Genomic DNA, 15,682 nt, shown 5'->3' with positions numbered 1-15,682 from the left:
CCCAATTTTACCATAATTTCATTCAGTTATCCTCTTGTAAGATATTACTGTTTAAAGCCATTGCCAGTGTTGTCAGTCTCTTACTTATTGTGAAAAGAATGCTACTTATTATTTTTTCAAGTAACCTTCCTTTGATTCTTTCCTTGGGATTATTTTCTACCATGTAGTTACTGGGGGACTGATATAGCTCAGTGACAAAGGGCTTGCCTAGCAACTGCAACATCCTGGGTTCAATCCCCAGTACCAAAAAAGAACAGAAAAAAAAAAAATACAGTTGAAAAAAAAAAAATGTCGGGTGCTGGTGGCTCACGCCTGTAATCCTACCTACTAAGGAGGCTGAGATCTGAGGATCACAATTCAAAGCCAGCCCAGGCAGGAAAGTCCGTGAAACTCTTATCTTCAATAAACCACCAGAAAACCAGAAGTGGCGTTGTGGCTCAAGCGGTAGAGCACTCGCCTTGAGCTGAAGAGCACAGGGACAGCGCCCAAGCCCAGAGTTCAAGCCCTGCGACCACCCAAAAAAAAAAAATTTAAAAAATAAGCTGGGTGCCGGTGGCTCACGCCCCATAATCCTAGCTTTTCACTAGGCTGAGATCTGAGGATCACAGTTCAAAGCCAGCCCAGGCAGGAAAGTCTGTGAGACTCTTATCTCCAGTAAACTACCAGAAAACCAGAAGTGGCACTGTGGCTCACACAGTAGAATGCTAACCTTGAGCTGAAGAGCTGAGGGACAGCACCCAGGCCCAGAGTTCAAGCCTCACAACTGACCTAAATCAATCAATCAATCAATCAATCAAATGAAAAATAAAAACCCAGATAGTTATTTACTGGGTCAGTATATATGCATGCTTTTAAGTGTTTCTGTTCAGTGTTGATGTCCTACTGAAATATGCACCAGTGAGTAACACTGCTCATGTCTCCAAGAGAAAACTTATTTCTGTGTCTTCAGACTGAACTCCTAAGCCTGACCAGCCATCTCCATAATGTGCTTGTACCTTTGCTTCCAAGGTTGAATCAAGAACTTGTCAGAGGATGTGGGTTGACAGATGGCCAGAGGGAGGGACCAAGGGATGGATGGATACATCCATGACTCAGTGAGAACATTTTGCTGCTCTGAAAGAACAACTTAGGTCTGGTAGTATCATCATGGAGTACAAAGAACAGCATTTGTTATTTTTAGAGGCAGAATGTCATTTTCTAATCAAGCTGAAACAAGTTCCAGTTTTTTCTAGGTAAGACTTTTAATATTCAGAGCAGAAACAGAAAGCCATAGTCATGTTGCTCTTTTGGGTCAGTTTACATATGGGAAAGATCAGGAAGCAATGCTTTGTATGAAGACTGAGGGGAGAGAACTGAATCTCACATCTTTGTGGAAATGTGTCATGGCAGATCAAATTACCTCAGGGAATCCTGAGGCAAAGCAGTTTACACTTCTAGGTTGAAAGGTATCTTTTCTTAAATTACTCCATATTCCAGGAAAAGAGTGAGTCTTAGGTTTTAGGGTGTATTTCTAACTGTTGGAACTTGCAAGACCTTCTAATCTAACCCTTTCCCTTATCTATCATCTGCCTGATTTTTATGTTTTAGGCTGTCAATCACTTTGCTTCTTTGAGTTTCTTCAAGCAATGAGTAAACCCATATGCAAGTCTCTAACTTCTAGTCTAGTTCCAAGATAAAGCCCATAATTTGCTTTTAGAAAATCTATCATTTTTCCTGAGAAGAGCAAATGCCACTCCGAATCTCGGTCAGACCAGCATCACCTTTCTTTATTTTGTTAGAAACCAAAGCAAAATTGAACACATCCCTCATATCTATTCATTTAACCAACCACAATGGAAACTACTCTGGAAAACAATAGCATTTGGTTTGACTACTTCCTTTTTGAAACAACTCCCTCTTCAGGCCTCCTAGACAATAAATTTACCTAATTTGTCTCCTACCTCAGTTTTGTTTGCTGGTCCTTCCCTTACCACTGGTATGTCAAGGTTAAAGTCCAGCACTCTTGTAGATTCTCTTCTTTTTTCATCTTCACATTGCTACTCAGGACATTCGTTTCTTTTTTTGGGGCAGGGGAGGAGGGATCTGGTCATGGGCCTAAACTCTGGGTCTGGGCACTGTCCCTCAGCTCTTCAGTTCAAGGCTAGCACTCTACCACTTGAGCCACAGCACCACTTCCGGCTTTTTTCTTTTTGCTTATGTGGTGCTGAGGAATCGAACCCAGGGCCTCAGGCATGCAAGGCAAGCACTCTACCACTGAGCCACCTTCCAGCCCCAGGACATTCGTTTCTATAAAGTCCAATTTATAACTCTTGGGCAATACTAGGGTTTGACTCAGTCTGTGCTTGCTAGGCAGGCACTCTACTGCTGAGCCATTCCTCCACTGCCAACTTTTTTTTTTTTTTTTTTGGGTCCGGTCATGGGGCCTGAACTCTGGGCCTGGGCGCTGTACCTCAGCTCTTCAGCTCAAGGCTAGCGCTCTACCACTTGAGCTACAGCGCCACTTCCGGCTTTTTTCTTTTTGCTTATGTGGTACTGAGGAATCGAACCCAGGGCCTCAGGCATGCAAGGCAAGCGCTCTACCACTGAGCTACCTTCCCAGCCCTCCACTGCCAACTTTTAAATATTTTAGTAGAACATGTTTTCTGTTGCCTGAGAACTTTTTATTTAACTTAAACTTGTGATAATTTCTTCCCACTTTTTCCTCTAGAACTTAAATTTTTTTTTTACCTTTTATATTTATGTCTATGACCCATCGCAACTTTTTTTTTTTTTTTTTTGAATAGCCTAGGCAGGAAAGTCTGTGAGACTCTTTTTTTTTTTTTTTTTTTTTGACGTTCGTGGGGCTTGAACTCTGGGCCTGGGCGCTGTCCCTCAGCTCTTCAGCTCAAGGCGAGCACTCTACCACTTGAGCTACAGCGCCACTTCCGGTTTTCTGGTGGTTTATTGGAGATAGGAGTCTCACGGTCTTTCCTGCCCGGGCTGGCTTTGAACCGCGATCCTCAGATCTCAGCCTCCTGAGTAGCTAGGATTACAGGCGTGAGCCACCAGCGCCCGGCGTCTGTGAGACTCTGGCCCAGGCCCAGAATTCAAGCCTCCTAAATAGCTAGGATTATAGATATGAAATACCAGTACCCAGCTTCAACTTAAACTTTGTATCTGGTTAGGGTTGAAATATATCTATTTTTTTTTCTTTGTGGATATACAGTTGTTCTACCACTATTTGTTGCAAAGATTACTTACCATTCCTCATTGAATTGGTTATATGCAAATGGTCTGCTTGTAGATTTATTCTGTTCTATTTATTTACACGTTTGTACTTAACCACCATTACACTGTTTTGATTACTGTAGCTTTATTGTTGTGTTAAATCACTTAAAAGTCTTTCAAAGATTTTTTTTCTTTTTCTTTCTTTTTTTTTTTTGGTTGGTCATGGGTCTTAAACTCTTGGGCCTGGGCACTGCCCCTCAGCTCTTCAGCTCAAGGCTAGCACTCTGCAACTTGAATCACAGAGCCACTTCCACGGGCTAGGTGTCAGTGGCTTACACCTGTAATCCTAGCTACTTAGGAGGCTGAGATCTGAGGATTGCAGTTCAAGGCCTGCCTGGGCAGGAAACTCTGTGAGACTCTTACCTCCAATAAACTACTCAGAAAACCAGAAGTGGCACTGTGGCTCAAGTGGTAGAGCACTAGCCCTGAGCTGAAGAGCTGAGGGTCAGCTCCCAGGCCCAGAGTTCAAGCCCTATGACCTACAAAAAAAAAAGAGTCTCACGGACTTCCCTTCCTGAGTAGCTAGGATACAAGTGTGAACCACTGGCACCCACCCGACCTCACTTCTGTGTTTTTAGTGGCTCATTAGAGATCAGAGTCTGACAGACCAGACTTTCCTGCCTAGGCTGGCTTTGCACAATAATCTTCAGATCTCAGCCTCCTGAGTAGATAGTACTACAGGCAAGCCACCAGTGCCCAGCCTCTATTAGGATTTTGATTGACATTGCTTTGAATTAAAAAAAAATACAGTCTGGGATAATGGATAGCTTAACACTATTAAGGTTTCAATTTGAGAACCTAGAATATTTCTCCAGTTACATAGATTTTTCTCAGTCAGTTTGAATAGCTTTCTCAAACAAACTACTCATCTTTTAAAATAGTTTGTAAGGCCTTTTCTCTTCCCAAATCAAGCTTTATATCCTGCTTTTAAAAGTAGATCTCTTTAAATAGATTTGAGTAGATGTTGCAGTTTTGTTTTTGTTTTTACTAAAAATTATAAGTTGCAAAGTTTGAACTCAAACCTTCATTTTTGTTTGGCTGGTCCTCTACCACTTGAGCCATACCTCCAGCCTTGTTCTTTGCTAGTTATTTTGGAGATGGAGTCTAGCAGACTTTTCTGTCCCCTTCTGGCTTTAAACTGTGATGCTCCAAGTCTCAACCTCCTGAATTGCTAGGATTCTGGGTATGCATCATCAGTGCCCATCTCCCTAAATGGTTTTCATACTGCAATCATTTCAGAATTGCAGAATCTTTTTCAAAATTTAAAATAACTAGATTTTTTTCTTCCATCTTTTAAAACAACTTGCTATAAGCCTGGATCCTTCCTTTCTCGTTACGTTTCTAAACTTTAATTGCACCCTTAAAGAAAGTTTCTGGAGTATGTTCCTGTCTGGCACACACTTTTTCAAAGAACTAATCTGTTTGTCTAGTTGGTACAGAGAGTTAATGAAAATTTTCTTGTAGAGTGACTGTGTAAACTAAAAGCTTATACACCAGTGAAACCCATCTTGGAGTTCAATGAACTGTTGAGATGGGATGAATAACTTTGTTAATACGTAACTACAGAAGTCTTGGCATCTCTTTTTACTTAAGTTCACTGGATTGCAAAAATCCATGGATACAAAGCATTTCCTGTACACTGTTTTACTCTAAAAGATGTTTATCTATGAGCCTTATTTACACACTACTGTGTTATCTGTGGAGATGGAAAGGAAACATCTTTTAAAAGCTCAAGTGTACAGTAAAATCTGTAACTCTACTTCATCCTCTCCCCACCCTTTTCTTCTTACCTAGATTTGAGCATCACCAGAAAGTAATCATTTCAAAAATGTCCTACCTTCAAATCTTTCTCATTGTTTTCTAGCTTCTGAAAAGCAGGTGACAGGTATATTAATATTTACTAAAGAATAGATGACAGGCTCTTACAGCTCTTCCTATGATAACTTTGCATTTTTAATTAATGGAGCCTGAGACAGTACAGTTTGAAACATTTGTTTGATTGTTTTTGCCAGTCCTAGGGCTTGAATCCAGGGCCTAGGCACTGTCGATGAGCTTCTTTTGCTCAAGGCTAGTACTCTACCACATGAGCCCGCAGTGCTACTTCCAGCTTTTTCTGTTTCTGTGGTATCGTGGAATTGAACCCAGGGCTTCATGCATGCTGGCAAGCACTCTACCACTAAGCCACATTCCCAGCCCCAGTTTGAGACATTTGTAGGCAAGAAGTTATCTGTGTCAGTTGGGTACTGGTGTCTCATGCCTGTAATCCTACCTACTCAGGTGGCTGATATCTGAGGATCACCGTTCAAAGCCAGCCCAGGCAGGAAAGTGTGTGAGACTCTTAACTCCAATAAATCACCAGAAAACCAAAAGTGGTGCTGTAGCTCAAGTGGTAGAACACTAGCCTTAACCTGAAGAGCTGAGGGACAGCACCCAGGCCCACAGTTCAAGCCTAATGACCAACAACAACAAAAAAGAAGTTCTCTGTGTCTTCAAAACATTTTTCTGGTTATTCATATCGACAATAGTCCCACTGACAAGGGTGGTTTTCTTTTGTTTTAAATTGTTACTATAAAGGTAACATACAGAGGGATTACAGTTACATAAGCCAGGTAATTAGTACATTTCTTTTAGGACAATGTTACCCCTAAAAGGTGGTTTTAGTTTAATATCTTCTCTCATAGGAATTTTGTCAAAGTCTACATGTAATTTACACCTAAGTCATTCTTGTTTATGTGGTCTGTGTCATAGTGATAAGGTAATGAACTAAAGTCAGGAAAGAGAAGGCTAAGAGCCCTTGAAATCTTTGCTAACTTACTGGTAATTCAGAATAACCTCTTGGAACTGTTAACTTAAAAAAAAGTATGAATTATAAACCAAAAGCAAGCCAGAGACCAGTGGCTCATGCTCCTGGCTACTCAGGAGGCTGAGATCTGAGGATCATGGTTCAAAGCCAGCACAGGCAGGAAAGTTTGTAAGACTCTTATCTCCAATTAACCACCAGAAAACCAGAAATGGAGTTGTGTCTCAAAGTGATAGAGCACTAGCCTTGAGCAGAGCTCAGAGACAGCATCTATGCCCTGAGATCAAGCCCCATGACTGACAAAAATAAAATAATAATAATAATAATAATAGGGGCTGGGAAGGTGGCTCAGTGGTAGAGCACTTGCCTTGCATGCATGAGGCCCTGGTTCGATTCCTCAGCACCACATAAGCAAAAAGAAAAAAGCCAGAAGTGGCGCTGTGGCTCAAGTGGTAGAGTGCTAGCCTTGAGCTGAAGAGCTGAGGGACGGCGCCCAGGCCCAGAGTTCAGGCTCCACAACCGGACCCAAAAAAAAAATAGAAGCAAAAGCAGTAGATGAAGTTAGCCATAAGGAAAAAAGTTAAGTGCTAACATGTAGATAGATACAGTAAGGGGAACCTATCCAGGGACTCCCCAGCATTCCTGCCCAGTGACTGTCACCACCTCCCTGCCTGGCAAGCCCCATCAAGACAGGGTGGCTTTACGGGAATGCTCTATAGTTCTCTAGTGCATTTTGATGGGGATTCACCACCATTTATTACTCACCTCCTACAATTAAGTTAGGAAATCGGAAGTATTGGGTTTCTGAAAGTAAGAAAGAGGCAGGTATATTCAGACTTTTGAAAATAAGAAAGATTTTTTTTTTCTTTTCTGCAGGCTAAGATGAATAGGATCCTAGTTCTTAACACAGCTATTAAGTGATAATTGTGTTTGCCCTGGACTAGACACACTCTTTCCCATTGTGCCCTATATGAAGTCACTGGCTTCTCTTCTGTCCATGCCTTATAAACTTAAGCAAAGAATTATGAAAATTGCAAGGACCGTGAAATGTCAAGCAGTGTGTTTATGATCACTTGGCCACATTTGCACCCTTTGTTTTAGAACGGAAGTTCCTGCTGTTCTTAATGGAGAGCCAAGTAAACGTCCTGGTGGCAGTGGGAAGAGCACTCTGCCTGGGACAGGGGCCTAATTTGGAGATTTGGCCTTGTCATAGCTGTGTGACCTGGGATCAGCCTTGATAAGAGATTGACTGTTGTTTTTTATACCTACTGCAAATTCTGCAATGTCTCAAGCAAGATGATGGGCACACAAATCCTTAGCAGAGAAAGAGGCTTCAAATGCACACAGAATTATTTCATTCCACGGCATCTTATGTCTGGGCTTCAGTGTCCCTGCATATTTTATTTTAACTAGCATTACCCTCCTGTTCATAAACAGCTGTGTGAAGGAGGGACACTGAAGTAAAAAAAGAGAAGATGTCCTGAGCTCCAGGGAGCATTCAAGGCTAAATATAATTGTTAATAACTCGAAATTTACCTATGAACTTTTTGTTGTTGTTGTTGTGGGGCCCAAACTCAGGGCCTGGACGCTGTCCCTCAGCTATTCAGCTCAAAGCTAGCGCTCTACCACTTGAACCACAGTGCCACTTCTGGCTTTTTCTACTTATTTGGTGCTGAGGAATCAAAATCAAACCCAGGGCCTCATGCATGCAAGGCAAGCACTCTACCACTGAGCCACCTTCCCAGCCCTACTTATGAACTTTTTAATGATGGATTTTATTAAAAATTAATTGCATTTGGGCTGGGAAGGTGCTCAGTGGTAGAGTGCTTGCCTTGCATGCATGAGGCCCTGGGTTTGATTCCTCAGCACCAATTAAGTAGAAAAAGCCAGAAGTGGCACTGTGGTTCAAGTGGTAGAGCACTAGCTTGAGCTGAAGAGCTGAGGGACAGCGCCTAGGCCCAGAGTTCAGGTCCCATGATGACCAAAAAAAAAAAAAATGCATTTGAATTATTTAATTCTCTAAATGGCTTTTGAGGAGGAAATCCTGCCTGTCAAGATCTGCCTATCAATCTCATTTTCTTCTAACCTTGACAGAAATTATAGTCTCTGTTGACTTGGGCCCACATATGGCAGTAAATTGTATTTATAAAATGTTACAAACAGCTATTCATTCTGCTACTGTTATTCTTTATGAACTAAAGGAGAATTTGAGGTCCTGAAATGCAGGAAAACTGACTAGACGATAGTGAGGACGAAAAAGGTACTTGAACAGTTAGATCGATGTGTGTCTCCTGGTTCCTTATTGACTGAGTTGCTGGGGGCATGTGGTTCTGCATGGTGCCATCCCTGGGATCTGCATCCTTCATTTCTCAAACACGTGGGGACCCTAAGTGAGGGGGAAAATAGTTGATTTGATGCCTTTTTTTAAGTCACTGATTTAGTGAAGTGATGTATATCATGGATTCTTGACCATTTTACACCTTTGCTCCTTTTTTCCTGCCCCAAAAATATCTGAAAGTACAAGGAGTACAGTCGTACAGTCCTGGAAAAAGGAAGAACATGCTTACTAGTTAGATTACAGAGGGGATTTAAACAGTATAGTTGAGATCCTGGAGCCCGGAATGATATGATTTAGACTCAAAGATTTAGAGAAAAATATTTCAGTTCTCTATTTCTACTTCAATCTGTTGGGGTTTTTTATTTTATTTGGGGGAGGGGGGTCCGTTGTAGGACCTGAACTCTGAGCCTGGGTGCTGTCCCTCAGCTTTTCAGCTCAAGACTAGTGCTCTACCACTTGAGCCACAGCACCACTTCCAGCTTTTCTGCTTATGTGGTGCTGAGGAATTGAACCCAGGGCCTCATGCATGCAAGGCAAGCACTCTACCACTGAGCAACCTTCCCAGCCCCTCTACTTCAGTCTGACTCTTGAGAGGAAATGAAATACAGAGTGGAACAGGTTTGGGCTGAACTTCACAAAAAAGTTTGTTTTGTTTGTTTGTTTGTTTGTTTGCCAGTCAGAGGGCTTGAACTCTGGGCCTGGACGCTGTCCATCAGCTCTTCAGCTCAAGACTAGTGCTCTACCGCTTGAGCCACAATGCCACTTCTGGCTTTTTCTGCTTATATGGTATTGAGGAATTGAACCCAGGGCCTCATGCATGCAAGGCAAGCACTCTACCACTGAGTCATGTTCCCAGCACCTCTCTTTCTCTCTTCTATCTTCCTTCCTTCCTTTCCTTCTTTCTTTCTTTCTTTTGTTCTTTTTTTCTATCTTCCTTTCCTTTTTCCTTTCTTTCTTCCTTTCCTTCTTCCTTTCTTTCTTTGGAAACATAATCTCCAAATTTTTCTATAATGGCCTTGAACTCTCTTTGTATCCCAGACTGGCCTCAAACTCATAATCCTCCTGCCTCTACTTCCCCCGTGCTAAGATTATAGGTGTGTACCTCCAAACATATATAGAATTGACTTTCAAGTCATTTAAAATATACATACCATCAATGTTCCTTTGTATTGGCAAATCTAGGTTTTCTGGTGTTTTCCATTGTTAGACATAGAGACATAGATTGATAGAGGAGCCATTATTACAGGTATGAGCCACAGGCCAGGCTGACAGCTGTGTTTTCTGTTTCTTTTTTGCCTTAGCTACCAGAAATCAATCACTAAACTAAAATTTGAGTTCATTTGCAATAACCACCCTTATTAGCCTAGGGTGGCTGTTCTCTTTTCACTCACTATACAGCTTTTAAAGTATTTATTTTAATGATCTATGCTTTCAGTAGTACTTATTAGAAGTTGTCTCAAATCTCTTATGGAAGTAAATGAGGAATGGATAGTAACTCACCTGACTAAGAGTAATGGAGAGAGGTCAAAAAAGGAAACACTTTGGGAGCTTGGTGAATAAGATAATCTGGCACTGTTGTTAATAGAATAGTAACCAGATCAGCATTACTGATAAAAGCATCTCTGTGTCACTGTTTTGGCACATTTCCCTCCATTGTCATTGTTTGGTCAGTAGGGTTTTTTTGTTGTTGTTGTTGTTTGGGGGGGGGGGGAGGTTTGGTCAGTCATGGGGCCTGAACTTTGGACCTGGGTACTGTCCCTCAGCTCTTTCACTTACGGCTTTTTTTCTTCTGCTTATGTGGTTCTGAGGAATCAAACCCAGGGCCTCATGCATGCAAGGCAAGCACTCTACCACTGAGCCACCTTCCCAGCCGAGTAGGGTTTTTTTTTATTGTTGTTGTTTTTATTGTGATTTGTTTTCAGTTAGGTTTTGAGTGACATAGCATAGGAACAATGCTTGGTCTGATTGGTCCCAGTGCCTAAACCAGTATCTGCATAAAGTACATATTTGATAAATATTTGAAAAACTAATAAATTAGGCTGGTCATGTAGATCAGTGGTAGATCATGTATCTAAATACACGTACAAGGGCTGGGAAGGTGGCTCAGTGGTAGAGCACTTGCCTTGCATGCATGAGGCCCTGGGTTCGTTTCCTCAGCACCACATAAGCAAAAAGAAAAAAAGCCGGAAGTGGCGCTTGTGGCTCAAGTGGTAGAGCGCTCGCCTTGAGCTGAAGAGCTGAGGGACAGCGCCAGGCCCAGAGTTCAAGCCCCACGACCGACAAAAAAAAAAAAAAAAAAGAGTTTCACAGACTTTCTTGCCCCGGCTGGCTTTGATCCCCGATCCTCAGATCTCAGCCTCCTGAGTAGCTAGGATTACAGGCGTGAGCCACCAGCACCCAGCAAGGTCCTAGGTTTGATCCTCAGCATTGTGTGTGTGTGTGTGTGTGTGTGTGTGTGTGTGTGTGTGTGTGTGTGTGTGTGTGTGTGTGTGTGTGTGTGTGTGTGTGTGTGTGTGTGTGTGTGTGTGTGTGTGTGTGTGTGTGTGTGTGTGTGTGTGTGTGTGTGTGTGTGTGTGTGTGTGTGTGTGTCTGCCTAGAAGTTAATATAGTATACCTTTTTTTTTTTTGCCAGTCCTGGGGCTTAAACCTCAGGGCCTGGGCACTGCCAGTCCTGGGGCTTAAACCTCAGGGCCTGGGCACTGTCCCTGAGTTTCTTTTGCTCAAGGCTGGCATTCTACCACTAAGCTACGTTCCCAACCCAGTATGCCTTTTCTTTTTAATTTGTTTGAACTTTAAGTCCCTACATTATTAGTCATCAACTTGTTCCTCATATGCTCTTACCCTTTTCAGTCTACAATTTTCCCTTTCTTAGGGATTTCCAAGCTGCTTTCTTTTTCTATGCCTTTCTTCCCAACAAGGAGCCTTCTTCCTTTACAACAAATCCCCCCACCCTAGGGCTTTCTTTGTTTCCTTTTTTTTTTTTTGCCAGTCCTAGGCCTTGAACTCTGGGTCTGGGCACTGTCCTTGAGCTTCTTTTTGCTTAAGGCTAACACTCTACCACTTGAGCAACTTCCAGCTTTTTCTGTGTATGTGATACTGTGGAATTGAACCCAGGGATTCATGCATGCTAGGCAAGCACTCTACCACTAAGCCACATTCCCAGCTCTGTTTCCTCTTTTTTTTGTCAGTATGTTGTTCACCTGACGGTGAAACTAAGTGTGATTCATGAACTTACAGACTTACAATTGATTACAGTAACTCAAGCATAATTTTTGTTGGTTATGTGAGTCCTCTGAAAGTATAAGGTGTCATGCAGTAAGCCATAGTGATTCCATTATTCCTTCTTTAGACAAGTGAAATTTTAATTTCTTTCTTTTTTTCTACAGGGGACATGGTCTCAAAGTACCGAGAACCTTTGATCCATACCTTCTTGAGGGGTGCAAGAGACCCAGATAGTACACACAGGGCCAGCAGCTTAGCCAACCTGGGAGAACTATGCCAACGCCTGGACTTCTTCCTTGGCCCTGTGGTTCATGAGGTACTGTATGGTAAACTCCTCCTTCTACTGCTGGTTTTTACTTAGACTTATGATATAACTTGAGATTGAAAATCAGGAGACCTGTTTTTTTTCCAGCTTTGCTTCTGCTTACCTGGGACATAGTAAACATTGGTCACTTATCTTCTCTATGCTTAACTCCCTATTAATCAGTATGCTTAGTATAATGTTATAGTCTCTTTAATTTCCCTATTCTGTCTCTCTTCTTGGTGGAGGTTTAAACTCAGGGCCTCACACTTGCTAGGCCTCTACTGCTTGAGTAACACCCAGCCCTTTTTTGTTTTAGTTATTTTACAATAGCTCACATTCGTTAGCCCCTATTGATTCTCCTTAAGCTTCGTGTGTAGCTGGAATGACAGACATGACCACCATACCCAGTGATAAGGTCTTGCTTGCTTGTTCAGCTAGCACTCTACCACTTCAACCATACCCCTAACCCAACTTTTTGCAGGTTATTTTGGAAATGGACTCTCCAAATCATATGGACTTTGCTGCCCAGACAGGCTTTGAAGTTCAGTCTTCTAGATCTCAGACTCCTTCCTGAATAGATAGGATCATGGATGTGAGCTACCAGCTCCTGCTGATTTTCTGACTTGTTCTGGTGGTAATAAGATTTGAACTCAGGGGCTGGGAAGGTGGCTCAGTGCTAAAGTGCTTGCCTTGCATGCATGAGGCCATGGGTTTGATTCCTTAGCACTATATAAGCAGAAAAAGCCAGAAGTGGAGCTGTGGCTCAAGTGGTAGAGCGCTAGTCTTGAGCTGAAGAGCTGAGGGATAGTGCCCAGGCCCAGAGTTCAAGCCCCATGACCGACAAAAAAAAAAAAGATTTGAACTCAGGATTAGAGGCATGGCTCAGTTGGCAGAGTGGTAGCCAGTGAGTGAAAGCATCAAGTACCAAGTTCAAATACTGGTCTCAGATCTTTAAAAAAATGGTTTGAACTCAGGGTCTCATGCATAACACCACTGAGCCACACATCTCCAGCCCTGTTTTTCACTAGTTATTTTTAGGGTAGGGCTTCACTTTCATGTAACTGAATCATGATCCACCTACTTTAGGCTACCCATTGATGCTGAAATCACAAGCATTGGCCACAACCTCCAGATTCTGCCAGGCTGGCCTGGTACCATAATCCTCCCAATCTAAGTCTCCCTGATAGCTTGGGATGACAGATACATACCACTATATCCAGCTGTGATTTGTGAAGGAGGTCTTGAAAAGTTTTCTGGGCTTGCTATTCTGAACCATGTTGTTCCAAGCCTCCCAAGTAGCTACAGTTACAGGCATTAACAATTGGTGCTCAGCTCTCTTATTCAGATCTTTCTTTAAGAAATATCTTAGAAGCTGGGTGCCGGTGGCTCACGCCTGTAATTCTAGCTACTCAGGAGACTGAGATCTGAGGATCATGGTTCAAAGCCAGCCCAGGCAGGAAAGTCCATGAGACTCATAACTCCAACAAACCACTAGAAAACTGGAAGTGGCGCTGTGTCTCATGCGGTAGAGTGCTCGCCTTGAGCTGAAGAGCTGAGGGATAGCACCCAAGCCCAGAGTTCAAGCCCCACGACCAACAACAACAACAAAAAAGAAACATCTTAGTTATTGGAGGGGGCTGATGCTCCAATGATAAGGAAGAACAGCAAAACAATGACAACTAGGTAAACTGTGTCCTTTAAATGTCCCCAACATCTGTAGTGTGCCAGGCCTTTTTGTTAGGGGTTAGAGAAACAAACCCTGTTAACCTTACTTAGACCTCTGGGCCTAAGGAATCTGGTGGCAGACCCAGGCCCAAATGTCTGTGCTTACAATGAAGTTCATCAGTATAAGTGCTAGGATGCATGTGAGGAGGTATGAGGAGAAGGGTCCAGTTAGAGTGCTGACAAAGATGCCTAGAGGAAGAAAGCCTTAGGTCTGAACCTGGGGAACAAGTGAAAGCTAAATAGGCAGGGAGGCAGGGTAGGAATTTCGGGAGGAACAGTGTGTGCAAATGCACCAAGGTGGGGGGACAACCTGACCGATTTGAAGAACTGGAAGATCCTGAAGGCTTAAGTGGAAGAGTGGAGGTGGGGGGGGCTAGTTGGCAGCTAAAGCTGAGGCAAGAGAGGCAAGAAGGGGATACACCTCGGAGAACTGAGGCACCAAGAAGCTAAGTCATCCCAGTTTTGCAGATAAGACAAGGCAGGGCTAGACTGGAATGTGGGTAGTTAGTTCCAGAATTCATGCCCTTCACCACTCATCTACACTGTCTCTCAGGAATGTTTTCTGCTCAATTATAGGAGTGCTTTTGTGCCTTGACACTGAAGACTGTTGTCATGTCAGAAAAGGCACAGGCAGGAAGGGTCATGTAGCCCTGCCTTAATAGAGCTTGCTTTTGGCAGTGAAACTTCAGGAGGCAAAGTATTCTCTCTGATTTGAAAAACCAGGTGTTTCCATCCTGTATAATTTCTGTCTCTTCTTTTCAAATGTTCCTTCTTATGTAGCATCCCACGCTTGCCTCGTCATAGTGCCAAACTAGCTACCCTGGGTGGACGACAAGTTTGGACATGCTTGGAGGCCTGCCAGGTTTACTATTGCAGCTATGCCTACTGTAGTCAGGCAGTTTGGGTCGATTCACATGGCAAGAGTGGCAGGATCATTGATTATTCAGTAGTTTTCATCTGTTTATTCACTTAACAGATATTTATTGAGCACATATTTTGTGCCGGTTGTGTCCTTGTGGACTTGCCATTTTGGAGGGGAGAGGTAGGCAATAAACAAGTGAACATATCTATACTACATGACGGTGGTAAGTTGCTCAAAAAATATATCTAGTGAAACAAGGATGCCAAAGGGACCTTGTTACAAATGTGACTAGTATGGTCAAGAAAAGCCTTACTGATGACTGACATTCGAACAAAATTTAAGGAGGCAAGGGTCTGATCCATACAGCTGCGGGTAGAACATTGCAGACAGAGGGAGCTGCAAGCACAGAGGCCCTGAGGCAAGTGCAGATTCGATTGCAGAGAGCAGCAAGGCCCGTATGGCTAAGAGAAGAGAACAAAGAATAGTAGGAGATGGCATGGGAAAGTGGGAGGCCAGTCTAGGTGGGACTTTGACAGATTTGGCTTGCCTATAAGCAGTCAGAGCAGAGCCATGCAATAGTCTAGCTTATTCTAGATGACCACAGCTGCTTCTGTGCCAATTCTTCCAGGATCTCATTAAAGCTCTTGAAGCCTACAGCCTCAGATGTACTTAACCTCCAGTGTGTACTGGTGGAGAAGGAACTTCAGCTTTGAGGAAACTTGGCTTTGAGAATCCCATAGGGAATCCCAAAGAAGCATTTGTGATACTCTGTGCCAGGAATGCAGGAGGACACACATAAAGGACCCCAGTTCTTCCTGTAAGGAAATCTCAGCAGGGTATGAAGTTGACTGGGGGATCAGATCAATGTTATAGCAATAGACCAAGGGGGTATAGGAATGAGGAGCTGAGACCCTGTTTAGACATGTCTTGGTATCAGGAAGGCTATGATGTGATGATCAAGTGATAGGTAGGCAGAGGAGAGAAGCTCAGTCTATTTTGACATAAAGTTGGATAAATTAGCCACTAAAGATTCCTCTACTGTGATCTGCTTTGGGGCATTTGCCTTTCCTCCAGCTGTTGCATATGGGCATCTGAGGAAAGCTCTCCTCACTCTTGGGTGGCCCAGATTTGGGCATTCTGTTCTTTTTTTATGGTGCTGGATGG

General features: G+C 43.0%; 1 protein-coding gene across 4 annotated transcripts in view; it reads left to right on the top strand.

Annotated features, from left to right (window-relative positions):
* The window catches only part of Tango6 (transport and golgi organization 6 homolog), a 141,772-nt gene that overhangs the window by 97,375 nt on the left and 28,715 nt on the right, over positions 1-15,682 (top strand). For all 4 annotated transcript variants that reach the window (XM_070004721.1, XM_070004718.1, XM_070004719.1 and 1 more), the window contains exon 16: positions 11,792-11,943. In XM_070004721.1, coding sequence (XP_069860822.1) covers positions 11,792-11,943 — 152 coding nt within the window. The remainder of the gene's footprint in view (positions 1-11,791; positions 11,944-15,682) is intronic.

Source organism: Dipodomys merriami, unplaced genomic scaffold (genome assembly GCF_024711535.1).
Source record: "Dipodomys merriami isolate MVZ:Mamm:240054 unplaced genomic scaffold, mDipMer1.0.p SCAF_64, whole genome shotgun sequence".
Taxonomy (NCBI): Eukaryota; Metazoa; Chordata; class Mammalia; order Rodentia; family Heteromyidae; genus Dipodomys; species Dipodomys merriami.
The sequence above is the reverse complement of the archived record's forward strand: the minus strand, read 5'-3'. Positions and strand labels throughout refer to the sequence as shown.